This window comes from Hibiscus syriacus, unplaced genomic scaffold (assembly GCF_006381635.1).
Source record: "Hibiscus syriacus cultivar Baekdansim isolate YM2019G1 unplaced genomic scaffold, ASM638163v2 tig00117016_pilon, whole genome shotgun sequence".
Lineage (NCBI taxonomy): Eukaryota > Viridiplantae > Streptophyta > Magnoliopsida > Malvales > Malvaceae > Hibiscus > Hibiscus syriacus.
The window spans coordinates 4,907,280-4,935,239 of NW_024063525.1; the positions used below are offsets into that span (position 1 = coordinate 4,907,280).

The following is a 27,960-nucleotide window of genomic DNA, read 5'->3' on the forward strand; positions in this document are numbered from 1 at the left end:
TATATATTGTTGAGTTATATAATAAATTAAGTGAAACAAGACAGCTGCAATACAATTACCACAGCTACAAACCACGGGAGGAGTACACTGAAGGAAATATTTTACAGATTTATTGAAAAATAAAAGAAAACACAGACATGATGCAATCCTTTCATACATTCAGTGTCTACAAGAACACTTTTGAGTGAGATGATTGGGTCATCACATCACATGGAGGAATACATATATCGGTAATCCCTTCTAGCATCATAACTACAGTCTTTATTGAAGTGAGAAGAGCTGGTTCATCTTGAATGCACCAGAGTGCCACCATCACCATTCTTTCCAAGCTTTCCTTGTCCACTTCTTCATCCGCCACAAGCTTATCCATCTCTCTTTCAACCAAACTCGACAGAATGATCTCCTCTGGTTTTGATGCATTGGTGTTATGTTTCGTCGGCAAAACACTGTTTCCAAAAGCACGATACCAAAACTGTAAATGTCGGCCTTCGCGGAGATCGGAGTGTTTTTATTCCATTCTGGTGCCATGTACCCTCTAGTTCCCCTCACTACTGTGAATGTCCTTGTATGATCTCCCATCAACAGTTTTGCCAGCCCGAAGTCTGACATTTTAGCTCTCCAGGAATCATCCATCAATATGTTTTGCGGCTTTATATCACAGTGAATGATTGGGGTCTCACATTCCTCGTGTAAGTAGAGGATTCCTCTAGCAACATCAAGGGCTATTCTTCTTCTTTCGTTCCAATATGGGCGCCTTGTTGACTTGAAAAGTAGGTCTGCAAGGGATCCATTGCCCATATACTCATACACAAAAAGCCTCTTGGAATCCTGCGCACAGTATCCCAATAGTCGAACTAGATTTCTGTGGTGAGCTCTACCGATTGCTCGTGTTTCTGCTTGGAACTCTTTTTCACCATCTTCCACGAGAACGGAAGATAAAACGAGAATTTGCACGACCGAAATTTCCCTTTTGATTTTGAACTTGGGTGGCTTTAAATCAGGGGAAGCAGTGTCGTTATGTGCTTCAAGGCTTATGATTCCAACCTTTAATAAAACAGTAGCATTCATTTGAGCATCAGTGTCTCGTAGCAAATACCTGAGTGAGAGCTTTTGTTTCCTGCAAACTCTCTCGAACTGCGCTGCCTCGCAATTGCAGTCTTCGAGACATGTTTAGATGCAGGCATCCTTGGTCAATATCTCTTTACTGTAAAATCTACCCGTAGTCCATTCTATACCTTGCATTAATGTGATGTTATAAATGGGTATATTGGCCTTCCCTCCTTCCGAATAATTTCTCTTGCAGCCGATTGTGTTCTGATTTGGATCGATCCAGGGAAGGCATGCGCAGTAAGGCCTATTGTCATTAAACAATAGCTGTTGAAACCGCAAAAGCCTTTAATTTTACAGGAATTCACCAACGCACGCAGCATTGCGTTTGAAATCCATCATTTCGCTATAACCGGAAATTTCCATCAACATCAAGGCTTGCACTGTAAACAATATTCTTCTTGCTGCTGCTGCTCTAGTTGTAGTCACTGTAGCTCTCCTCTTGAAAAAATAAACCATTAATTGTGCGGTAGATGGACGAATCCATGTTGTTGATGAGTTGTAGGAGCCCTGTCGAGTTAAGAAAAAGGTGAAGCGATAAATTCATCCCGAAAGTTTTTGTGCTCCAATAGGCAGTTGTAGTAGAATCGTCGGATTCTAGAGGGTACAGTACAAGATTCCCATCGTTTTGCGTCCTTAGATGATACCTTCCAGTTGAGGGATCATTTTCCGATAAACTGGAGATCAACTAGCTATTATTTAACAGACTCTGACCACCTAAAATGGTATCGGTAGGATGCTGGAAACTCTCCCAATGGTGTGATTATCTTTGCTGTAAATTACAAAATTGCCTGAATCTAGCATGGAGGCAGAGAAGGCATCCGAGTGGTTTCCATTAGCAATAAGTATCTTCTCTCGGCTCTCAACAGTCAAAAGAACCACTCCTTTCTCATTTATCATCAGAATAACTTCTGAAGTGAAGGGCGGATCTTCACGGTTTGCTGTCCATATAACTTGGTTAGCGTTCTTTCCTTTTCCGTCCAGCCAAACTCCAACAGAAAGGCGAAGCCCATGTGGTTGTTTGAGTGGCTGAGGAAATCGAAGCTCCCAACGGAATGATGCAGCTTGACTGCTGCACACACAGTAAAGAAAGGAGCAAAAGAAGAGCAGACGCCCAGGCGATGGGAAATAATTTGTGTTGGTCTCTTCTAATTTGGTTGAGGTCTCGGATAAGAGTTTTCTATGGAAAAAGATCGGCAACAGCTCTCAGAGTTTAATGCATATGAACTCTTTTCAACTAATTGGTAGGACCAACAAACGTGGAAGTATTTACCATTTCGTTGTCTAAGAACAGTTCTGCTATTGCTATTTGCTCGTCCTTGCACACTGCACACTCGGTTATTGCTAGTCTAATCCTTACTCAATTATTGAATTAATTATTTATAGCCTAAATATATTAATTATTTAGATAAATATTATAAAAGTATAACAATTTAAATAATGAAATTTTAATAAAAGTTAGATAAAGATTGTGTAATTTTCTTATTATATATAATTTTTATATATTGAAATTTAAATTACTAGAATTAACTTCTTATTTTATTACATTCTTCATCTATAATAATGAGGAGGAGGAGTTTTAAGTACATAAATAGTCCCCGAACTTCTTGGAGCTTGAATTTTGGTCCCTCAACTTTAAAAACTAGCACTTCGTTTTCGTAGAAGAATAAGAGTGAGATAGTGTTAATAAGCTATCTCTTCATACGTTGGTAGAGTATAGAAGAATAAGGGTAAGATGGTTTCATAGAAGTCTCTTATCATCTTTTGATCATGTTAGAGATTTTACAGCATGTCTTTAGTATTCCTGACAGTATGATCGGGTCACAGTAAATTTGATTCTAGTAGGTCATGTGGGCCAATAAAGAGTCATGTTAGCTAGTCATATTTTTTAGAGATTATAAGATCTTTCTTCATAATGTTATTATGCTTATCAAACATAATAGTTAAGTTCTCTTTTTTAAAGTTTATCATTCGATTTCAACATTATAGACTCTTCACTCTCAAGTTCTTTTTGATATTTTAAAGTTCCACTATCCATTTCTCACTTATGGTATTGATACCTATATATGGGTATCAATACCAACCCATGAGCATCGATACTCCCCTTAAGTACTTGTACCTAAAATAACCTCAAAGTCCACTTAATATTCTACAGTATTGATACTTTTATGTCAGTAACGATACTCCTTTTATTGATATTGATACTCCCCTAGAATACCAATACTAAAACTAAATAGATATTTAAAAAAAACATACCCCTGATATCGATACCACACCCACAAGAACTAGGCACTTAAAACTTGATTCACCATCTAATACAAACCAACAAAACAAATCTAAATCATATAGAAGTAGTAGAAAAGACTTAAGATGTGTTACTTAAGTTCACAAACACCTCAAAATCATTATTTCTCAACCAATTACTATTTTCTCTTTGTCTTTAGTCATAGAGGGATCTTATAGCTCTTTAGCTAATCAATGGCCACACAAAAATGGTTCTAACATTAGAATGGTGATCTTAACCATTTTAACTATAATTGTTCTACGTGAAAATTTGTTGGAAATTATTTGAGGAAGCTCTTGGAGCTTAAACTCTCATAAAACCCCAAATGAGTTCAAGAACACCATTAAAGAAGATGATGATCTCATCTTGAAGCTCATGATCTCAAGAGCATAAATATTACCTTCAGATTTTAGATACTATAAAGGAAATAATGAAAGGTGTAGACTTTACCAATTATCTAGCAAGAAGGGAGAGACAAGAAGAAATAAGAATTGTAAGAGGGTGTTAGGGAAAGAGCACAGGGAAGAGAGGATAAGAATGCTTTGTATTTTTTAAAATAATCCCATCCCACATCAAAGGATAATTTCTGATGAGTGTTTTATTTTATTAATAGTTTGGTATTAATTAATCAATGTTACCTATTTAATAGTACTAATTTAGGTTATTCATGTTCAAATATGCGTAAGACTCTAATTTCAAAAAAAACTACAATTAAAGGTAAATTAAGTAGATTTTTCATATTTCTGAGATCAAGCCAGCGCCAACTTCAATAAAATAATCCAGTCAGCAAGATCAAATGAGGAAAGTCGGGCGAACCATAACTCTTTAGGAATTAAAATTTGTAATTAAATTCAAACATTTAAGATTTTATTATTTAATTAATTAGAATTCTAGTTTGCTTAGGATTTTAATTATTTATTATTAGGACTTTTAGTTTACTATTAATTAGGAATTAAGTGTTTCAATGTTCTTAAGAGTTATTATTTTATTTTCATTAGGTTATCTCAAAGCTATAAATACCCTGTAAGGGTGAAGCTTGAGAAGAGTATTGATTTTGGCTTTCGCTTTGCTTTCACGTTTTTAGTTTAATAAAAATTTATCTTCTACTTCATCTATTCTTTTCCTTTTACACGCCAAGTATGATTTCTATCATGCTTGGCTAAACTTTCATTTAGCTGATAGCTGAGCGATGACTCAATCCATTTCGTGATAATTGAAGAGTACTTCATACCTTCATATTCCTTTCATGATTTTCCAAAATCAATGATTGGCAATCGACCTTTCCTTTAAAGATCTAAACACTTTCAATCCATAGAACACGTGTTGGTTTGATCAACGTTTTGATCTAAAGTTTGGGAGGAAAGTCGGCTTGTAGCAAATTAAATTCCCTAAGAACAAACTTAGCGTCATTCTACTAAGGAAAATCAAGATCAAGTTTGATTCTCACTGAGACACCATAATCCAAGCACGGATTTTCCAGTTCTCATATTGCATTGGTGTTAACATCAATAGTCGTTGTTAATCTAAACAAGGATCAAATTCCAATGATTGACTTTGAAAAATTAGTTCACCGGAGAGAAGAGTAAGTTACAAGGGTTAGGCCTCGTAGATTGTAACCGTAAAGTATCCGAAGTAAAATCTATTTCAAATATCAATATGAATTGAGGCAAAGCAAAACTGAAGGCTATCTCTCATCATAATTAATTTTTCTACAATTTACTTTTCTTGTTTTCATTACTTTAATTTAATTTTATTCAATTTATTTAATTGTTCTAAACTTTTTTTTTTTCAGTTCTTCACGATCAAGATCAAATTGATTTAAAATTAGAAATTTTTGAATCTCTGTGAACCGACCCTTTCTTATCTATACTACATTTATAGCTTAGTTATCTAATAAAAAGGACTTATTTATTTGACAATTACGATGCTTGTCGAATTGATGCTGTTGTCGGGGATCATGAAAAATTACTTATTAAAGTTTGTTTTGATTTATGACCAGGAAAAACTCGGGCGAACTAGTAGATTGGATACCTAAGATCGAAACACTAGCCCGAAGAATACGCGGATGCACACAAAGAGATGGAAGATAGCGACAACAACAATCTGAATCAAATCCAGAACCTAATCCAGAGATACCTTCAAACATCGAGAAATGATTTGAATTCAACGAAGAACTGATTTCGATGGTTGAATTGATAATCAGGGAATTAGTTACGGTACATGCCATACAACATCCTTTATGCATCGTATTCCCTCTCAAAGAGATACCATTTGAGCTAAAAATGGGTTTAATTCATCTTCTACCTACTTTCCATAAATGCCAAGTGAAAGTCCTCACAAGTACTTAACTGAATTTCACATGGTTTTCTCTAGCATGAAACCACAAGGAGTATCTGAGAATCAAATTAAACTCCGCACTTTTTTCTCCTTCGATGACTCGGCTAAGGATTGGTTATTTTATTTACCTCATAATTTTGTTAATACATGCACTAATATGACTTCATCTTTTTCTTGACAGGTTCTTCCTTGCTAAAAAATGAGTGAACTAAGAAGAAATATTTTAGGAGTACGACAAAAAGATGGAGAATCGTTATATTACTACTGGGAACAATTCAAGAAACTTTACGCAAGCTGTCCACAACATGGATTGACAGAGCAAACACTCATTCAATACTTTTACGAATGATTACTTCCTTTGGAGATGAAGATTACTAATATAGCTAGTGGAGGAGAACTTGTTAATATGATTCCAAATGCGTCCATAAATTTGATTTCAACTATGACCGCTAACTCTCAACAATTTGGATCCTCTAGTGAACCTACTTGACGGGTTTATGAGATAAGTACAATTTCACAGGAAACCAAAATTGGCAAATTGGTATAGTTCAAACTATTGTTGTAAGTATAACAAGTACAAATAGACTTTGTGGAATATGTACAATGACGGACCATCCCACGGATTGTTGTCCGATGATACAAGAAGATTTTGCCGCACAAGTCAACGTGGTTGGAAATTTTCCAGGACCTCCCAAGAGACCATACAATCCTAACACAAATACATATAATCCAGGGTGGAGGGACCATCTGAACTTTATCTATGCACAGAACCTAAGTCCTTCTCAACAATAACAGTATCAATCAAGGCCTCCTCAACAATAGTACCAACCGCCAAAACCCTCACTGGTGTCTATCGTGGAGCAGTTGGCGCTGTCTCAAGAGAAGTTTCAAAACTTAACTGAAGCACATATATAGGAATTGGATAAGCAAATGAGTCATCTGGCTCAGACTTTGGGACATATAGAATCGCAGGGAAAGCTACTATATCAGACCGAGGCAAACCCATGAGAAAACTTTAGTGCCATCACCCTTTAGAGTGCACCGTGATTGTGCAAATCCATAAAGATGCTGTTATAGAATCCAATAAAGGGAAAGTAAAAGAAGAACCAAGATCCCAAATAAATCAAGAATAAAGTGACGCATGAGAGAAAGAAAAAGAAAGAAAATAAATTTTCAAGAGAAAAAAATGGAGTTAATGTACAACCCTGGAGGAAAGAGAAATATTCAATGCCAACTCCTCATACAATATCTCCCTATTCCATGCCACCTCCCTTCCACTTGAGCTTAGTGAAACGCGATAAATAAGCCAAGGAAAAGGGGATTTTTAATGTTTTCCAAAAGGTTGAAACTAATATACCACTTCTTGAAGTAATTTGAAAATTGTCGCGATATGCTATATTTTTTTAAGGATTTTTGCAAGAACAAAATGAGACTTACCGATAATGAAATGGTAAATTTTTTAAAGAATGCATCAATTGTTTTCCAACCTATACTTCCACCTAAATTAAAGGACCAAGGTATGTTTGCTATACCCTAGAAAATGGGCAAGGTAGGAATTAAACGTGTTATGTATGATATTGGTGCTTCAATTAATGTTATGCCTCTTTCTATTTACAACTCACTTTCTGCTGAACCTTTGAAGGAAACTAGGTAAGATTTAACTCACCGATATATCCATCATTTATCCTGAGTGACTTCTTGAAAACGTTCTTGTTAAGGTAAATGAGTTAATTTTTCCGGCTGATTTCTACGTTATCGACATGGAAAACGACTGAATCAACACCTCTGAAATCCTTCTTGGCCGCCCATTCTTAAGCACCACTCAGACTAAAATTGACGTTAAGAATTTAATTCTTAATATGGAATTCGATGGATAGGTTGTTAAATTCAATGTTTACAAAGTGATGAAGTATCCAAGTAACATTGCAAGCACTAATTTCCTTGATGTTGTTTAGCCTTTGGTTGATGATTTTGTTAAGACTAACTTATCTGATGAATTGTGCAGGGAATTTGAAAATTACGATGAAGAAATCAGGGAGTTAGAAAATATTTTTCTTTTTATTCTAATTTGTGCCTAAATCCATCTAAATCTAAAATTTTACCTTTAATTTTACAGGCACCACAAATCCAGCTTAAGCAGTTACCGGATAATCTCAAATATTTGTTTTTAGGAGAAAACACCATCATTCCAGTTATTATTTCAAATATACTTTCAAAAGATGAGGAAAAATGACTTAGTAATAGTTTTACGTGCTCACAAGGAAGTAATCGAAAGGACTATAGCCAAAATCAAAGGACTTAATCCATCAACATGCATGTATAAGGTGCAAAACCATCACAAGAATGCTAGAGATGTCTTAATCCTCCACTGATGGAGGTGGTAAGGAAAGAAATTAAAAAAAAATTAGACATTGATGTCATTTACCCGATATCTGACAGTAAGTTGGTCAGTCCAGTCCATGTGGCCCCTAAGAAAACTAGAATGATGGTAGTTGAAAATTCTGAAGGCGATCTAGTTCCTACACAAGTTCAAAATAGATGGAGAGTTTGCATCGATTACAGGAAGTTGAATTCACTTACTCGAAAAGATCACTTTCCATTTCCTTTTATTGATCAAATGATTAAACAATTAGCTATAAATCTCACTATTGTTGTCTATATGGTTTTTCAGGTTTCTTTTAGATTCCATTCGTGTCGGAAGATCAAGACAAAACGATGTTCACATGTCCCTTCACTACCTTTGCTTATCGGTGAATGTCATTTTCCCTATATAACACCCATGTTATTGCCTATGCGTCTAGGAAACTAGATACAACTCAACAAAATTATTCGACCATTGAAAATTAGCTTTTTGCTATTATTTTTCCTTTGGATAAATTTCATTCTTATCTTCTTGGTACCAATATAATTGTTTATTCTAATCATGCAGCATTAAAATATCTATTGAACAAAGAGAAGGGAAATCCTAGTTTAATTCGATGGATTTTACTCTTACAAGAGTTTAATCTTCAAATTAAAGACAAGAAAAGAATGTGAAAATTTAGTCGCGGACCATTTGAGCCGCCTCCCCATCTCTTAGCTTGATGCATCAGTTCAAGAATAATTCCCTGAGGAACATATAGTTTTTACTCAAACATCTATCCCATGGTATGCCAATATGGTTAATTACTTAGCTATAGGAGTACTTTAATGCAATCTATCGCGATCTGAGGTAAGCTGTATCAAACGAGAGTCTCAATTTTATATATGGGACAATCCATATCTTTGGAAACATTGCTCGGATCAAGCAATTTGTCATTGTGTTCCCGAAGACGAGGTAAATTTTATCCTTAACTTTTTTCATTCTTATTCTTGTGAAGGACACTTTGGACCAAAAAACTGCACATAAAATTCTTGAATGTGGATTTTACTTGCCTAACATTTTTCGTGATGCATATGTGTTCTATAAATCTTGTGAAAATGTCAGCAAATAGGTAATGTAAACCATCATAATAAGATACCTCTTAATATGTTTTTGAGATATTTAATGTATGGGGTATTGATTACATGGATTTGTTTGTTTCATCTTTTGGAATTTGTTAGATAAATTCTAGCTGTTGATTACTTCTCAAAATAGGTAGAAGCCAAATCTACTCACAATAATGATGCTAGAACTACTACTCAATTTCTAAAGAATTTTATTTTCTCGAGGTTTGAAACTCCAGTGGCAATAATTTATTGATGGAGCAACAAAATTTATCAATTAGATCTTTTACATTAATAAAGAAATATGGAGTCACTCAACGATTCAACACGGCTTATCATCCTCAAACTAATGTACAAACAGAAGTATCAAATTAAGAAATTAAATCAATTCTTGAGAAGATTGTAAAGTTGAATAGAAAATATTGGAGTTTGAAACTTAACGATGCCCTATGGACTTATCACACTGCTTAGAAAGGTCTCATCGGCATGTCTCTATATCGTCTAGTTCATGGTAAACCATGTCACTTCCAATTGAATTAGAACATGAAGCATATTTGGCAGTTAAAGAATGTAATATGGAGATGGATGCAATCGGTGAAGCAAGAAAATTACACATTCAAGAACTTGAAGAAATTCATTATTTATAAGGATAAAACTAAAGATGTCCATGATCGTCAAATTTCATTTAAAACTTTAATATTGGTAAAAAAAATTGCTATTTAATTATGAATTGAAAATCTTTGTAGGAAAATAGTGAACGAAGTGATTAAGGTCTTTTATCGTGATTCAAGTATTTCCCCATAGAGCAGTTGAAATTCAAGATGGCCCAGGAGCATGTTTTAAAGTAAATGGTCAATGATTAAAGTTGTACTATGAGAATAATCAAGCATATGTGATTGAGGAGATTATTTTAGAAGAACATGTATTTTGAACTAGGTCGTCGAGTTAAATGATGTTAAATCAATCGTTTAATGGGAGGCAACCCATTCTATTTAATTTTATTTTTGTTTTTTGATTTAATTGTATTTTCAATTTTATTCAATTCATTTCATACTCTTTTTTTAATTCTTTTAGGTACCCAAACACTTTGATGAAACCAAATTTAAAGAAATATGATATTTTTTATCTTATCTCGCGTGAGGAATCAAGTAATGTAGCGCACATTAGCATTTTGACACAGGTAAGTAAAACCTTATTCAAACCAAAAACCCCCATTTTCCGTCCCCAAGAAAAACTTACCATAAATTCTAACATCTTTTTACCACTTTTTTAGCCAAAAAATCCAATTATTTTTAAACTTATTTGTAAAAACTTTCAAACTCCTGAACCAACCAAACCACTTAATCATATTTTAACTAAAACGCATTCTTTATTTTTTATTAACCTTCTTGAACCAATAAAACTTCTACTTGAACCAAATCTTTTTATCTTCTATTCTATTTAAACCTTTTCTTTTCTTTTTAACTTCACACATTACAAAACCCTACTTTATTTTCTTTAAATCGTTAAACTAGATCTTCCTATTTTCTTCCTCACACTATCAACCACCGTAGATTGCTAAATCGTGCACTGCATCATCGCTGAACACCTACTACTGAGCTTCGCCACCATTTTCATTAATCTTGATGGACGTCGCCAATTCTCCACTTCGAAATTTAATCATGAACTGAGTGATTCCAATTTAATTCGCACGCCTCCACCACTTCTTTCTTGACGTAGCTAAAGATGACAACAAACATTACATTCCATTCATTCTTCTCAGCCACACAAAAATGTCGGTCCTTCACTTTCACGAGAGCATCAAACCTCACCGGTCTTGTCCTCATCGTCACATTATCATACCTTACCAACAAAAGAGGAATTGCAAGGGTACTTGCAATTTAATGACGAAGAACAAATTCGATTCAACGATAACTGGCATCAAAACTTTCAAGTTTGTAAGTACATTCTTACTCGTACTTTAGATACTTTGTACTAGAGGGGTTCTGTTACACATTACTTCAATGCTATTGGCTAGACTTAATGTAATACCTCAAAATTTTAGATAATGACCAAAATGCAAATTTTGAAAATTTTGTGGTTAAAATAGAAAATTGTGAAAAGTTTAAGGAATTAAGTGGTGATTTTCCCAAAAAGAATTTTATTCCATAAATGGATTTATTTAGTGGCCAAATTATAAATTTGGTAAAGTTTAGTGAACAAAGTATAAACTTTAAAAAGTTTAAAGACCAAAATGTAATTTAAAAAAATACAAATGGGTCACCAAAATAAGAAAATAAAAATATTATTTTCACATTTTTAAAATATTGGAAAATAATATTTAATGGTTTAATTCCATGTTTAATTTGGACCGTCAGATTAAGATGACTTAATTGTAATTTTTGGAAATTGCAAGGGCAAAACGGTAAAGTGGAAAACTAATTTGTTCATATTTAACTTATGGATGAAGATAAGGTTCAGATGATATGATTTGAATGATGATATGGATAAGTATCTAGGTTTTATGGTAATTATGAAGTTATATTAAGGGTATATTGATATTTTCCCAAGTTAATGATTTAAATAATATTTTAAAGGATGATAAGCATGATATCAATAAAACATATCATGCCAAAGTATTATTCTCTAGCCACAAGGATGTGAGATAGCTTGGAGGTAAGGAAAAATATTTTATTTTCAATTTTTGAGCTAATTCCTTTGGAATTGGGGTTATGTCGTGAAATAGGAAAGTGATCTACGTGAAACACGCTATCATTTGGTACCAATATTTCTTTCTAATCTTGCTGGATTTCAAATATCCTAAATCTAAGGGTTTTTGTTCACATAAGGGATCATGAAATTGATGATTAATCTTGATGATTTAGAGGTTGTAGACTCATATTCAAGCTCGATTAATGGTTATAACATTTTCAGTCTTCCTATAATTAATTCCTCAAAATTCGGCCAAATATTAAGTGGGAGAACTTTGTGTTCTTATGAGAATTGATTAGGGATTTGATTTTAAAGATGTTATAAGGTTTATTAAAAGTTGATTTTATGCTTGAATCGAATCAAAATTGAGCAAAATCATGCAAAACCTAATTTTTTATCTTTAAACCATTAGGCTTTGGTCTTAAAGGATGAGAACAATTATGGAAAAATTATATAAGGTCTGGTAATGATGTAAAAAGTATTCTATAGGCCTTATAAAATTTTAGGGACCATTTTGTAATTTTTGAAAAGTTGGGGGACCAATTCGTAATTTTAGAAAAAGTTGGGAATGGTTGTATAATTATCTAATAGTTGATGTACTATACTGGAAATTGATGTTATGGGATTGGAATGAGTGTTAGATGCGAAATATGACTATTTTGGAAGTTTGAAAAGATTAGTGATTTAAGTACAATAATTGCATAGTTGGGGTTCTTAAATGTAATTATGCCTTTGTCAAAGAATTTGAAAGATAATAATTTCAATGCTGGAATTTTTGATATTAAGAACCTAAGTGATAAAATGGTGAAGGACCATTTTGAGTAAATTGGAAAAGTTAGTTCCAATGTTAAAAGGAATTATCAAGTGTTAAGTACTTTGATAGAAAATGAGTTTCAAGTATATTATAGAGTTATTTTGGGATATGTTTATGTTAGTAAAATACTAACATATGTATCATTATGAATTTGTGATTTATACAGATTGTGATTGATTTGTGATTGAAGCAAGTCAAATAAAAAAAGGGTTTATTGTGGAGCATAGTAAGACACATATTGTGGATTATATGAAGTGTCAAGGTGAGTGCAATACATGCATGACATTATACATTGATTTTTTATACATCATCAGGAAGACTTGCAGTAAGTCGACCTTGTTTATATGAGCATGATATTATGTCATATTTTTTATAAATTGACTTGACATTGATATGTCACAATATGAAATTATAATGCATTGATCGTGGAAAATGTGATATTTTACCATGAATGTTTTTGGGTATGAATTTTCCCAATGTTAAATTACGATATTATGTCATTTTTTATAAATTGTCATGACATTTATAATGCATGATATTTTTCCATGAATGTTTTCGGGTATGTAATGCCCAATGCTAATATATGGTTATATGATACCATGAATGAATGAAATAAACTAGATGCCCAAGTAAGTCATTGAGGGGCAGGGTATAGTTGGCATGCCATTGATTCCAGCAGCAGGCTGCATACAGGATACACTAAAGGATACCTAGCGTATATGGTGGGAATGACCTTATGTGTCATACGGGAATGTACTTAAGGATACCTAGTACAGATGGTGGACACGACCATATGTGTCATACGGGTTAGCACTACGGTGCTTATATTTGGCTCGCGTACCCAGGGTCCTCAGGGTTTTATATTGGGCTATAGGCTATTGTCTATAGGCTATGGTTTATGATTTATTGCTTAATAAATGGTGAGCATGCAAATAAGCTTACAAGCTTATGGAATAATGGCAAGTATATTGGTAAAATAAGCTTACGAGCTTATGGAATAAATGGTAAGTATATTGGTAAAATAAGCTTACGAGCTTATGAAACAAATGGTAAGTATATTGTTAAAATAACTTACGAGTTTTTGGGTTAAATGGTAAGTATTTTGGTAAAATAAGCTTACAAGCTTATGGGATAAATGGTGAGAAATTTTATATTATTATGATCTTGGTAAAATATTGGATATGTTGGTAACATGATTTTATAGCATTTTGAATTTGACATTGAAATTCATGCATGAATTGTATTGCACTGTTTATTGTTTTAGTTGCCTCACTAAGTATATACTTAGCATGTGATGATTTTCACGCGTTGGTAAAAAGTCAAGAATAGAGTAGAGAGTACAAGGAACTCCAAGCATCCAGAAATACACAACAATATCAGTAAGACATCCTGTGATGGAATTTTGACTTTGTTAGTGACATGTAATTATTAATGTCTTAGTTGCTTTATTAAATTATTTTGCAACTGGTTTGTAATGGTTTAACTAAACTTCTTAAATCTAATTCAATATGGATAGCATAAATCCATATTAATAAATGTTTTTAAATATTATGTGATAAATTGATATGATATGGTATTTTTATAGTATCATTTACCTTTTTAAAGGAAATAAATTTTAAATCACTTTTGAATAGGAAATGTTTTTACGTAAATTCGGGTGACATCTATAATGTGTATAGGTATAATTATACGGGTTATGGGTGTTACATTTATTGGCATCAGAGCTATATGTTTAGCTGATTCTAGGACTAAACTGAGGTTGTTTTGAGTTAAAAAGTGTATACATGCCACTAGGATGTCAAAAGTTATTGATTGTTGTATATATACTGTGATGATGCTTATTGGGAGTAAAGTTACTCTTTACTAATGTATGATGATTCTGGCTATGTTCAGATGTTGGAACTAAAGACAAAGGTAAGAAAGTCGAAAAAATTGAAAAGAAAGTCGAGATTGAAATCGACCCAAAGGGACCCGACATGACTTATGTAAAACACCTTAAAAGGGTGAGTGCTGTTAGGGATTTTCCTCCATTCAGGTGGAAGAAATGCACAGCTTTCAACGAAGTTTTTGAATTGGAATAATCGATTAAAAAGTTTGAACGACCTATAATAAAAGTCATATCGGATGAGGATCCAGAGGAGATTTCTGAATCTAGTGATGATTCTGAGATTCCTCCAGGTAAGCTTAAATAAGTGAGAAATATTTAAGCTAAGCATTAAATTGTTTAAAGCATTGTTGATTTGAGTAAGAGGAAATAAATAAGCGGTAAATATGATTTCCGCTAAAAGTTAAAGAAAGTTGAGTTATTAGTGAATCAAATGATTATGAGTTTGATTAAGAATAGATATCAAGACCATAAAACTTCATAGAGTTACCATGTGAATGTAAATTTGCGAAAATGGATTGTCTAATCATCAATACTAAAATGAATTATTATTTAAATCGAGATTGATTCTTAAGAACTTGAAAAGTTTCAAGTTCGCAGTGAGAGGAAATAGTAAATTTGCTTGATCTTGTGATTTTAGCATTAACTGCTATGAAGTTATTACTACAAATTTATCAAGTTTTCTTATTGAACGATGTGAACATTGAGACTTTCATTTGAGAAGGAAAATGTTATCTTTGGATCTGGAAAAGTTATACAAATTTCCTTAAGAATGAATTAAGGAATTCTAAAGTAGAGATATTCAATTCTACTTGATATCAAGTGATATTATCGCGAAAAGATGTATGGGTCATGATACGGATAAATAGTAAATGTCCGATAAAGATTCAGGAGCTTATGTTACAGGTGAATCTTATGGGATTATCATTAATGAGTTTTAGATCATTTTGATCATGAGTTGGTTGTTTCTGCATTAAGGTTGGGTTAATAATCGCAAGAAGTGATTAATTTAGAAACATGCAGAGAAATAAAAAAAAAATTAGTGATTGATGAAAAAGTAAAATCATCACTAATGTGATATCAACAATGGTTATGATTAAGATGATGGTTATGATTAAGATGATATATGAAAGATGCATAGCTTTTGTAGCTAAGGTGATAGATACTCAAGTATCTGAAGTAAGATCATATGTTATTTCCACAACTCAGGAATTTCCATATGTCTTTTTAGATTTATTATTATGGGTTACCTCTAGATCGAGAGATGGAATTCAATATTAATGGTTATTAAGGCATTAATCATGTATCTATGGGTTCATATTGAATGATTGTAATTGAGTTAAAAATATTTTGTCTGGGCAAAAATTATTGTGTCCCTTTGATTGGAAAACATCATCATGGAAAAAAAAATTTACTCTTCTATCTGAAATTTTTTTGTCTTAGCACAGATTGTCATACTCAGCGAGATCTAAAAATTTACCTTGGCCAGAATATTCTATTCCAACTTCCTCCATTGAATCAACGTCTTCAATGTAATGGCATTCTTCAGAATCAACAACGTATTTAAGAGTGTTAAAGACATTGATCGTGACGCTTTGATCAGTCACCCTCATCATGAACTCTCCCTTCTCACAATCTATTAGAATACGATGGGTGGGTTTTACTAACAAGTGTTGCCTCTTCCTTGGGGTTTTCTAACGTGCTCCATTTAATGAAACGACACAATCCAATGCTAGAACAAATTCTTGCGGGCTGCTGCAACTGAGAGGTTCCGAAAATCACCAAATTCAATAAAAAATGCTTTCAACTCTATTTATCCGGGTTACCTGAAAAACCAAAACAAAAACTAACGAAAGTAAAAAACTTAAGGAAATCAAAGAACAAAAATTAAAATTAAAGAAAACTAAAGAAACGAAATTAAAAATGGGTTTCCTCCCATAAAGCATTTTGGTTAACATCATTAAGCTCGATGACCTGACTCATACTTTCGGTTCTTCTAAACTGATTTCTTCGACTAAACAAACTGACATGTTCTCATAAAATGGCTTCAACCTCTAATTGTTAACTTTAAAACGAGCTCCTAAGTTATTTTCAACTTTGATATCGCCATGAGGAAATATTTCATTTACTATCAAAGGTTTTAAATATCTGAGCGTTATCGTAAGCATTTCTATAGATTTCCTAGAGCTCTTGGATATGCAACTTGTGCGATTCACTAACCGTATCCATCTCTATGTTGCTTTGCTTGATTGCCCAATACACCTTATGATCTAACTCAACTGATAAATGGCATGGTTTTCCAAAGATGAGCCGATATGGAGACATTCAGATGGACCTTTATATGTGGTTTGGTATGCCAATAAGGCATCGATTAACTTCAAACTCTATTCCTTGTGATCGAGCTTCAATTTTTTTCCAGAATCACCTTAATCTCCCGATTCGACACTTTCGCTTGTTCGTTCGCTGCGGATGGTATGTAGTGGTAATTCTTTGAGTCACGCCATACTTCTTCATTAGTGCTTCAATGAATCGATTAATGAAATGAGTTCCTCTATCTCTTATGATCACTTGCAGAGTTCTAAACCTGGAAAAAGTAAATTTTTAAGGAAATCAGTAGTCGCGTTAGCATTAATATTTCGGGTGGCCTTAGCATCTACCCATTTAGAGACATAATCGATTGCAAGAATAATGTATGTATTTTTGAAAGAAGAAATGATAGATTTTATCTAGTCAATTTCCCAAATGTCAAAGATTCTGCATATATGAATAGGACTGAGAGGCTTATCGATCATTCGGCTCAGATTGCTCATGCACTGATATCGTTCACAAGCCTTGCAAAATACATAAGTGTCACGAAAAAGGTTAGGCCAAAAGAATCCGCACTCAGCAATTTTGTGCGCTATTCACTTTGGTTTGAAGTAACTGCCAAAAGAGTATGATTGACATAATGCGAGAATAGAACTTACCTCGTTTTCGATAACGCATCGTTGAATTACCTGATACGAGCAATATTTCCTAAGGTATAGAGATCCCAAATATTAAATTGGGATTCCCACTTAATTTTGGCTCTTGATAGATTAATCAACAATTTACTCGTGGCTAAATAATTCACCATGTCTGCGAACCAAGGGGCTGATTTTTACGCTAACATCAAGCTATCCTTATGGAATTCTTCTCAGATCGGTAGATCAATCGTGGAAACTGAAAGTCGGTTTAGATGATCGACTATCAAATTCTCACTTCCCTTCTTATCTTTAATCTCCATATTAAATTCCTAAAGAAACAAGATCCAATGAATTAACATTGGCTTCGCCTCCTTTTTACTTATCAAGTACTTCAACGTTGTATAATAAAAAACACAAGAATTTTTCCAATGCAAAAATAATAGCATACAATTCTTTTTCCATGGTTGAATAGTTTCGTTGCACCGAATCTAAGGTTCTTGATGCATAGGCAATAACATGAGGTTCTTTTCCAATTTTTTATCCGAGTATAGCTCTAACACTTGTATTCGAAGCATCGCACATGATTTCGAAAAGAAAATATCAATTCGGTGATTGAATGATCGATGCTGAGATGAGTTTTTCCTTCAAGATATTAAACACCTCCTTACACTCTAGATTGAAATCGAAAGCCTTATCCTTCTGCAGTGAATTGTATAGAGGTTGCACCACTATAGAAAAATCTTTGATGAACATATAGTAGAATCCTGCATGACCAAGAAAAGAGGGGACCTCCCTCACAGTCGTAGGGTACATAAGTAAACGTATAATGTCGGTTTTTCCTTATCTACCACAATACCATTAGAAAAGACAATATGGCCAATAATTAGTCCTTTATTTACCATGAAATGTCACTTCTCATAATTAAGAACTATATTAAACTCAAGGCAACGTTTAAGCACATTAGTTAGATTAAAAAGGTATTGATCAAAAGAGTTAACATAGACAATGAAGTAATCCATAAATATCTCAATCGCTTTTTCAACATAGTCAGAAAAAAGATACTCAACATGCATCTCTGAAATGTGGAAGGTGTGTTGGAGAGTCCAAAAGGCATGCGTCGGTAGGTAAACATTCCAAAAGCACAAGTAAACATCATCTTTTCCCGGTCTTCTAGTGCTACTAGAATTTGGGAAAAAACCTGAAAATCGTTAAGTTTGCAATAATGAGATTTCTCTGCTAATCTCTCAATCATATTATCTATAAAAAGAAAAGGGAAATTATATTTTTAGGCTAACGAGTTTAAGTTCCCTTAGTCTATACAAACTCTTCATCCATTCTATACTCGTGTTGAAACCATCTCACCTTCTGAGTTCTCAATTACGGTAACTCTAGTTTTCTTTGGGACTATGTGAACTGGACTTACCCAATTATTGCTTGAGATTGGGTAAATTACATTGGCATTGAGGAGTTTCTGGATTTCTTTTTTTACGACTTCCATCATCGGTTGATTCAACCGACATTAGCCTTCATGTGATGGTTTCTCGCCTTCCTCGATTTTTATATTGTGCATACATGTTGATGGACTAAGGCCTTTAATGTCGGCTATAGACCACCCAATCACCTCCCGACGTGCACGCAAAATATTGACCAAATTCTCTTCTTCCTCATTTGATAATTCATTCAAAATAATTACCGCTAGGGTACCATCGTCTTCCAAAAATGCATACTTTAAGTGATTCGGTAATTGCTTCAATTCTAATTTAGAAGCATGCAAAACATAAGGAAGAATTTAGACCTAGAAGTAGATAAACGTAAATCAAAATAATTTGAAAAAAGTCAATCTCCTTGTTTTCTTTGTCAACATCCTCTTATTCCCTTTAAAAATTACAGTGTTAGAATACTGCTTGGGATGTCAATTTTTGTGTTCTCCGTACTCAAAAAAGGGCGCCAACAAGAATCTTAGAACTAGTGTTGTTGCGATCATTTTTCATATCAATAACGTAAAATTCAGCAGGAAAAATCAAGTTGTTTACTTTTATCAATACGTTTTACAGGACTCCTTCGGGTAGATAATTGATCTATCGGTGAGCTGAATAGTGACTCTGGTTTCATTCAAAGGATCATTGGAAATCATATTATAAAAAAGAGGCTTCAAGTTGATCGAGACACTCATATCGCACATGGCACATTTAATTCCAACTTTACCAATCTTATAAGGCATTGCGAACATAACTTGGTCCTTATACTTTGTTGGAAGTTATCGTTGAAAAACTGCCAAAACGTTCTTACCCATATTTACCTTCTCGTTTCGGTCAACCGTAATCTTTTGGTACAAAGGTCTTTAACAAATTTAGTATATCTTGGAACCTTCTAGACCACTTCAATGAGTGGAATGTTTATTTTCACTTTCTGAAATATATCTAGTATTTCTTTCTCTTCCACTTGCTTATCTCGTTTTATCAATCTCGAAGGAAAAAGAGGCGGAACTTCGTAAGGTGAAGGGGAAGAGGAAGATGCACTATTACTTGAGTTAGGCGGAGGTGGCGTCTCGACTTCTTTCTTCTTTTTGGGTTGTATGTCATTCTCCTATAGGATCTCAGGTGAAATTATGGTACCACTTCGAAAGGTTATTACAATGACATTTTCTCTCAGATTAGCTTCAGTTTTTTACGGTAATCTTCCTTGAAATAGTACTTTTCTCGTGAACTCATCGGTTGGGTTCACTTGTGGAGCTGAATTGCTGAGAATTTGCAACCCCTGTAGAAATTAAATTCCTTGTTGTGTTGGGAGTCATGTTAACGAGAGCTCCTCTGATAGCATCATCTACCATTTTCATCTCTAACAAAAGTAGCCCTTCATATAAGTATTGAAAGAGCATTTGTTTGGATAGAACATGTTACAGACAACTGGTCTAGAGCTTTTTAAATTGATCTCAATAGTTATAGTGTGACTCTCCGTCTTTCTGTTGGATTCCTAGGATTCTTCTTCTTAGTTCGCTTGTTTTTGTCAATGAGAAAAACTTGTTAAGAAAAATTCAACTTAAGTTAGCCCATGTATTAATGGAATTCGAGAGTAAATAAAATAACCATTCTTTATCCGATTCAGCTAAGGAAAAAGGAAAAGATCTAAGTTTGATTTTTCCTTCGGATACTCTCATAGGTTTCATGCTTGAGTAGACCATGTGAAATTTCATGAGATGCTTGTGCGCATTTTCAATGGGAAGACCATTGAAGGTAGGAAGAAGGTGGAGAAACCCTATTTTAAGTTGAAATAGAGTTTCATAGTGAGGAAAGGTGATACACAATGATTGTTGTATTATAGAAGCTACGACCAACTCTCGGATTTTTCGATCACCCATCGGTTCTGGTTCTTATAGCGTGAGATTCGTATTAACTGTCATGTACTGATTCTTCATTGGTGTAATGTGTATCAGTGTCATATATTGAATCTGAGTGTCATTCTAGCTATTATCTCTTTTTTTGAAGCGTTTGTCTATGAATTCTACGAGCTCATGCTTCGATATACGGGTCAAAGTCTATTAAATCTCCCAGGTTTCGTCTAATCATAAAATAAAAAACAAAAACAAAATAGTAACTTGCCGAAGTACCTGACAACAAATCTCCCAGGTTTCGTCTAATCATAAAATAAAAAACAAAAACAAAATAGTAACTTGCCGAAGTACCTGACAACGACGCCAATTTGAGAAGCATCGTGAACTTTCAAATAAATTCCTTTTCTCAAAATAAATAAAGTAAATAGGAATAAGAATAGTAAAGAGAAGAAAATGGTCGATCTGCAGGGACTTAGAAATTCCTTATATTGAGATTTGTTGATTTTGAACCAGGTAAACTATAACAAAAGAAAAATAAACAAGGGGTTTGGTGGAATATAAATTAAATAAAATCAATAAAAGTAACAAAAGAATTAAAATAAAATGATGAAAACAATTATAGAGAAAATAGCCTTAAGTTTAGCTTTGACTCAATTCGCTTTGATCATCGAAATGGATATACTTCGAGATTCATGTCATTTACAGCCTACAAGGCACAACCCTTGTAACTTGCTTTTCTCTTCGGTAAACCAATCTTTCCAAGTTAACCTTCAAAATTCGGTCCTTGAATGGACTAACGGCAACTATTGTCACTAGAACAAATAAGAATAAGTTTAGGAAAAGCCCAACTTGAATTATGTTGTCTCAATGATAATCGAATATGATCTCAATTTCCCTTAGCGGACCGCCCCTAAGTGTGTTCACAGGAAGTCAAATATGCCACAGGCCGATCCTTCCTCCCAACTATAAATTAGAACAACATCTAGACCAACTTCTACTTTTTGATATGAAAGTGTTTTGACTTTTTTAAAGGAAAGGTTGATTACCAATCCTAGTTTAAAGAAAACCGATAATGTAACTCGAAGGGTATTAAGTGCTTTTCAATTCTCACACTTGGAATTGGGACATCACTATCTCTCGGCTAAATGAGAAAATTAGCTAAGCATGATAGAAATCATACTTAGCATATTTTTGTGAAAATAGTAAAAACGTAAGTAAAGAAAGCAATGAAATAAAATGAAACCTTTTATAAAAATGAAAATAAATTAAAATTAAATTCAAGATATCAAGCCATACCCTAAGGGATGTATATATAGGTTTCTAAATCCCTAAACTAGCAAATAATTTCAAACGCAAAATAATCCTAAAGATATTTCAAATGCTTTGAATTCAAACTTAAAACTTGATTTCCTAAAAGATCTCATCGGATTGTGCTTACTAGGCTACTTACATAATATTCCCAATGCTGATTGGACCTTCTAGAATCTGTCACGTCAGATCGCATCGTGCCCATGTCCTCGACCGCGATCAGATAATAAAAAAAATATGGAGATATCGCCCTTTTACTTTTGGTTCTGAAAAATAAATCTATGCACAAAAATAAGCATAACATAACCAAATCAATAGTAATAAATTGCTAACACAGGAAAATTAACAAGTAAATAGTGTTAATTTGGAACACTCATCAAACATACTCACACCAATATAATTTTGTGTTTATTGTTCGATATCAATATATTGGGAGATGTACATACTTACAGTGGTGTAAGTTTGAGCTAAGTGGTACACTTTTTTATTTTAGTCACTTACACTGGTGTAAGTATGTGTTAATTGCCACACTTTTTTATTTTATTCACTTAGATTGTTGTAAATATATGTTATGTATTATATTTTTTGTAGTATGAAATATGAAAAAAAAATTACAAGTAATTGTAATAGGCTAACCTACAGTTAATCTATAATTGAACCTTTAATAACGGATAGCGGTTAATCGTTTCTAAATGGTTAAGTTACGGTTAGAAAAATCTCATAACCGTTATATTGGTTAACTGATCATTTAGGCTATATTGTACGGTTAACCGTCCATGAACGCCCCTATCGCTTGGTATCACCTCTTTTTTCTATGTTAGCTGAAAGGTACTCAAATGATCGCTTGAGTGTGTTTGATATTGTACATTGACTAACTTTCAAATGAAAATTTCCATCAATCCACTGTTGAAAATATTTTTTAGTGCACGTGGGGTGATCTCTCTTATATTCACATAGTACTTTATGTATTTGATATGTCATGGTTAATTGATTTTGATTGACTAACTAAGAATGTTTGATATTGTTTATATAGTGACTGGTTTTAGTACTATGTACTATAATAAACTTTTTTACGGGTATGTATCATATTTAATTAGCCATATTGTACATTAACATCATTCAATTAATCAATATAATATATGTTTTATTCATGAAATATAATGTAGCTTCGTTGAATCTAAAAAATTCTCTTTAAATTAATAAATTATGAATTTATCAAATAATTAATACTTCTTTAAATTAATAAAATTGTGTGGTCCGATATTATTAAGTTATAGTGGTTAACTGTAGCTAGGTGTATGTGATTAAGTAGAAAAAAATGAGTCATCAATTTCACACTATCATCTCAACCGGTGAAATAGTCTATTAAGGACCTTAGCTCTGCCAAAGTATCAATGTAATCCATATTTTGTAAATTTCTTCTAGAGAAATGGTCCATTAAGGGCCTTAGCGCTGCAAAAGTATCAATGTGATCCATATTTTCGTAAATTTCTTCTTTTGTTCCGGATTTTGACACCTTCTAACACATTACATCAAAGTCAATTAAAAATATTTTATCGAGTATTTTAACAGTTAAAAATATAATTTTTGTCAAATCTGGTGTTGTCGTCAATCAAATCTTGACATAGAAAAATTAGGAATATTACACCTAATTTTATTCAAAAACATATAAGGTGAATAAATTCTTCAAAATTCATCCAAAGTAAAAAAAAAATTATATGACCCTTGCATGATTTTCTACTAGCGCATATATGATTTTCTACTTGCGCATACTTCAGTAGTCGACCGTAAGTTATCATCAGCCAATTAAAACATTTCAAGATGCCTTAAAATTTAATATTAATTGAAAATAAGTGTTTTAATTGTTATTTTAATCCATTTGTTTATTTCAATTAAAATTAATATTAAGTTCACACGTCAATCAACGCTTAAAGTTGTTAAAAAAATTACACCAAAAAATAGTACCATTTATTTCCTAAAATATATAGATTTAATTTAAAAAATCTAAAAAAATAGAGATTAAATAATAAATTGAGTGGACTCGATAATAAAAGAAAATATTGTTCTCCCTTTATAGTTAAAGAGCTCTAGCTGCAATATATATATATATATATGTTGACATAGTTTAAATTTTTCTAAACAGATATTCTTTTTAACGGGAGGATGGAACATAGTGGTGTTTGATTTAAAATTAGAGTAATTTACGCTAGTATAATGGTAAACTCATAATAAAATTTCCACAGTTGATGCTTCTTTTGAAAAAGAATACATAGTATGTGTCGAAACCGGTTTTCGTCCAGGCACGAATTTTTTACTTTGCTGGAAAAGTGATGTGAATAAATGGTTTTTAAAATAATTTGGGAGTCACCATCGGCCTTTTGGGTCAGGTAGGTCGAATACCTAAAAATCATCCTTTAAAAGAGTTTTAAAGAAAACATCGATTAAAAGATAAACTGATATACGTTTTAATCAAAAATTTGTTCTTTTTAATAATAAAAAGGGATTCGTGGTCGGTTACGTTTAGGGAAGGATTAGCACCCCTACAACGCCCAAAATTGATACTTTTTAATTATAAATTGTCTCTATTATTAAAAATTCAAAGATATATTTAATTTAATTTATAATTCTGTTATTTCAAATTTATTAATATAATTGAAAGAATATATATATATATAATAACATATCAGAAAAGGGCTTCTAGGTGCTTTAAGACATTTCTTTCTTTTGATATTGATAAATAAATATTAAAATATGTAATAATTTTTCCTAAAATAATTTAAATAAAACTAAATTATAATTTTTATAATATTTAATTATTTAAAATACCAGAATAGGACATCCAGTTGTATTAAGACTGCCATTTTCTCTGATATTGAAAATAAATAAAGATTATTATAAAAATTATATATTTTGGTGACTAATATGATACTAATAATATAAAAGTAATAAATAAATAATAAATAAATAATGATTAAAAAGCAATAATATTATTTCAAAATATAAAAAAAATCAGGGTCAAAATGAAAAGAACAAAATATTGGTGACTAAAAGTAAAATATCAAAATTAAAGGGCATATTTGAATTATTATAAAAATATAATTACTAATAGTGTAATTTAACTAATTAATTAATAGGTGATTAAGATAAATATTAATTAAACTATGAGGGACTAAAATGGGTATTTACCTTAATATACATATAAAATACTGGTAAGGACTAAAACATAATAAAATAAAATTCGAAGACAGAATTAAAACGTTCAGAAGTTAGTTTCAGTGACTAAAATGAATAATTACAAAACTCAGATGGTTACGGAAAGGGTTTGACCATGCGCGAAATTACAGATATACCCCTCCCAAAACGGCGTCGTTTGGAAAGGGGTATTTATTCCCGAATATGGTTGGGCCATTCTCTCATTTCTTCTTTTCTCTCTTCTCTCTCTAAATGAGAGAGTTATAAAACTCTCTCGCTTCTCTCTAAAACAGAGAAAAGAGGCACCGGTCGATAGCCGTTCGTCGGTGTTGACCCCGCCACCGGCCACCGCATGCGGTGGCCGAAAAAAAAATTTACACCAAAATATAGATCGGATCGTCCTATTGACGGTTCCGATGACCGTTTCTCTTAAAAAGCTCCCGATCGGAGCAAATCTACGAAAATACCTTCGGGTTTTCGTAGGCCTTTGGTGATGTTTGGAGGCTCGTGTGAACTCCGGCGACGGTGGGGCTTTGTTGGTAAGTATCCCTCGTATTTTCCTTGCTATTATGGTTACTGAGTTGCTCTCTGTATCTTCTCTTCTCTCTCTTTTTTTTTACTTTCTATTTTTCTTTTGGGTTGCTGTCGTGTCCCTTTGTTTGCAGGTGGTCGATGGCTTTTATAGCCATCGACGGTGTGGCTCTCGGACCAGTTAATAAGGTGGTTGTTTAGTGAGTCACCGGATTTCCAGTGGTGACTCACTATAGAGCGACGTGTGCGGCTGGAAGGGCTCTTCTGGAAGCCTTTGGTGGACGTCATGGAAGCAGCTGAAACGGAGTGAACTGGCGGCAAAAGCAACGACGGCCGCGTGGCCCTAGGGTGATGATACCCTAGGGTTTTGTCTGGAGCCATTTGGGCTTTTGGATCAAATCAGATCCAATGGTGGAAAGAGAGAGGCGGCTGGAAAAAGATGATATCAAACCCTAAATAGGTTTTTAGGGTTTCTATTAGGTTTGGGCCAGTCTGTTGGGCCTGCAATGTCATTTGTAATTATTTAATAATAATATATAATAATAAATAAAATTATAATAATATATTAATAATAATATTAAAAATAAATGGGTAAAAAAAATTAGTATCTTCAGTTGCCCCTCTTTGCTCATTCTTGTGTTAACAAGAATAGGGCAAAGACGAAAAGATAATAAATTTTTTTATCCATTTAACTTCACTTGATTATAATGGAAATGTTGAAAAAATTCTTCTTTGGGATTAGTTCTTCTTATTATGGACTTTTCCAATGGGGATGACAGTTTATCTCCTTTTGTGATGTAATCTAGCAAAGGTTGAATAAGCTCTTGTCATTGTGAACTTCTTCTTCTTCAGATGAATTCTTCTCATTATGAATTCCTTCTGGAAATGTTGATGATGATATATCTCTTTCTGTGATAGAGTCATGCAAAAGGCCGAACAAGCTCTTCTCATTATGAACTTCTTCTTCCTTCTTCATTATGAACTTTCTTTGGAAAAGTTGATCCATTAAGTGATGAATTTAAGCAAAAGGTTGAGCAAATTCTTCTCATTATGAATTTCTTCTTTCTTCTTCAGATGAGTTCTTATCATTATGAACTCTAACTGGTATTGCTGATGAATTTAAAAAAGTTGAATAAGTTCTTCTCATTATGAACTTCTTCTTTCTTCTTCAGATGAGTTCTTCTCATTATGAACTTTCTCTGGAAAAAGCTGATCCATCAAGTGATGGATTTGAGCAAAAGGTTGATCAAATTCTTCTCATTATGAATTTCTTATTCCTTCTTCAGATAAGTTCTTCTCATTATGAACTTTAACTGGAAAAAGCTGATCCATCAAGTGATGGATTTGAGCAAAAGGTTGAACAAATTCTTCTCATTATTAATTTCTTCTTCCTTCTTCAGATGAGTTCTTCTCATTATAAACTTTCTCTGGAAAAGGCTGATCCATCAAGTGATGGATTTGAGCAAAAGGTTGAACAAATTCTTCTCATTATGAATTTCTTCTTCCTTCTTCAGATGAGTTCTTCTCATTATGAACTTTCTCTGGAAAAGTTAATCCATTGTGATGGATTTGAATCTTTGCTAAAATCTTTGAAATTCCTGTCAACATTTAACATGGATAAAATGAATGGAAATGCACCTATTTTTGCAAATATGATGCATGAATATTAAGTTCATTTTTATTAGATTTCAAATTGGTGAACTCGGTCTTTCTTCAATTGTGTAGAAATCCAATAAATCTTTCCTCTTCGAATGGAGAATCTATCATATTTGAAAAGTGTAGATGTAGATATGCCTGAATTTTTGCATGATGTCATAAAACCACTTGAGAATAAAACTCAATAGTATAGGCTCTTAAAAAGCCCGCACTCATGCAACATGTTGATTCTGATAACTAACCATCTGACTATGAAGCGATCTTTCAGGATGATTTCACATATATTGATAGTTCTTCTGATACCGAGGAAATCCTAAATTCTGATTCTGATGAGGAAATTAAAATTTTATACTTGACGAAAATAGGATACTCAAATGCTAAGTCTTCAATAGTCATAGAGATGTGGTCTTGATT

General features: G+C 33.0%; 1 protein-coding gene across 1 annotated transcript; it reads right to left on the reverse strand.

Moving 5' to 3' along the window:
- Positions 1-203: 203 nt before the first annotated feature.
- On the reverse strand, positions 204-26,271 carry LOC120195511. Its single transcript, XM_039197516.1, has 5 exons — positions 26,069-26,271; positions 1,891-2,179; positions 1,406-1,617; positions 1,236-1,354; positions 204-1,139 (listed from the first exon to the last, which is right to left on the reverse strand). The coding sequence occupies exons 1-5, from the start codon at positions 26,269-26,271 to the stop codon at positions 313-315; spliced, it is 1,650 nt and encodes a 549-aa protein (XP_039053447.1). The 3' UTR covers positions 204-312.
- Between the last annotated feature and the right edge of the window lie 1,689 nt (positions 26,272-27,960).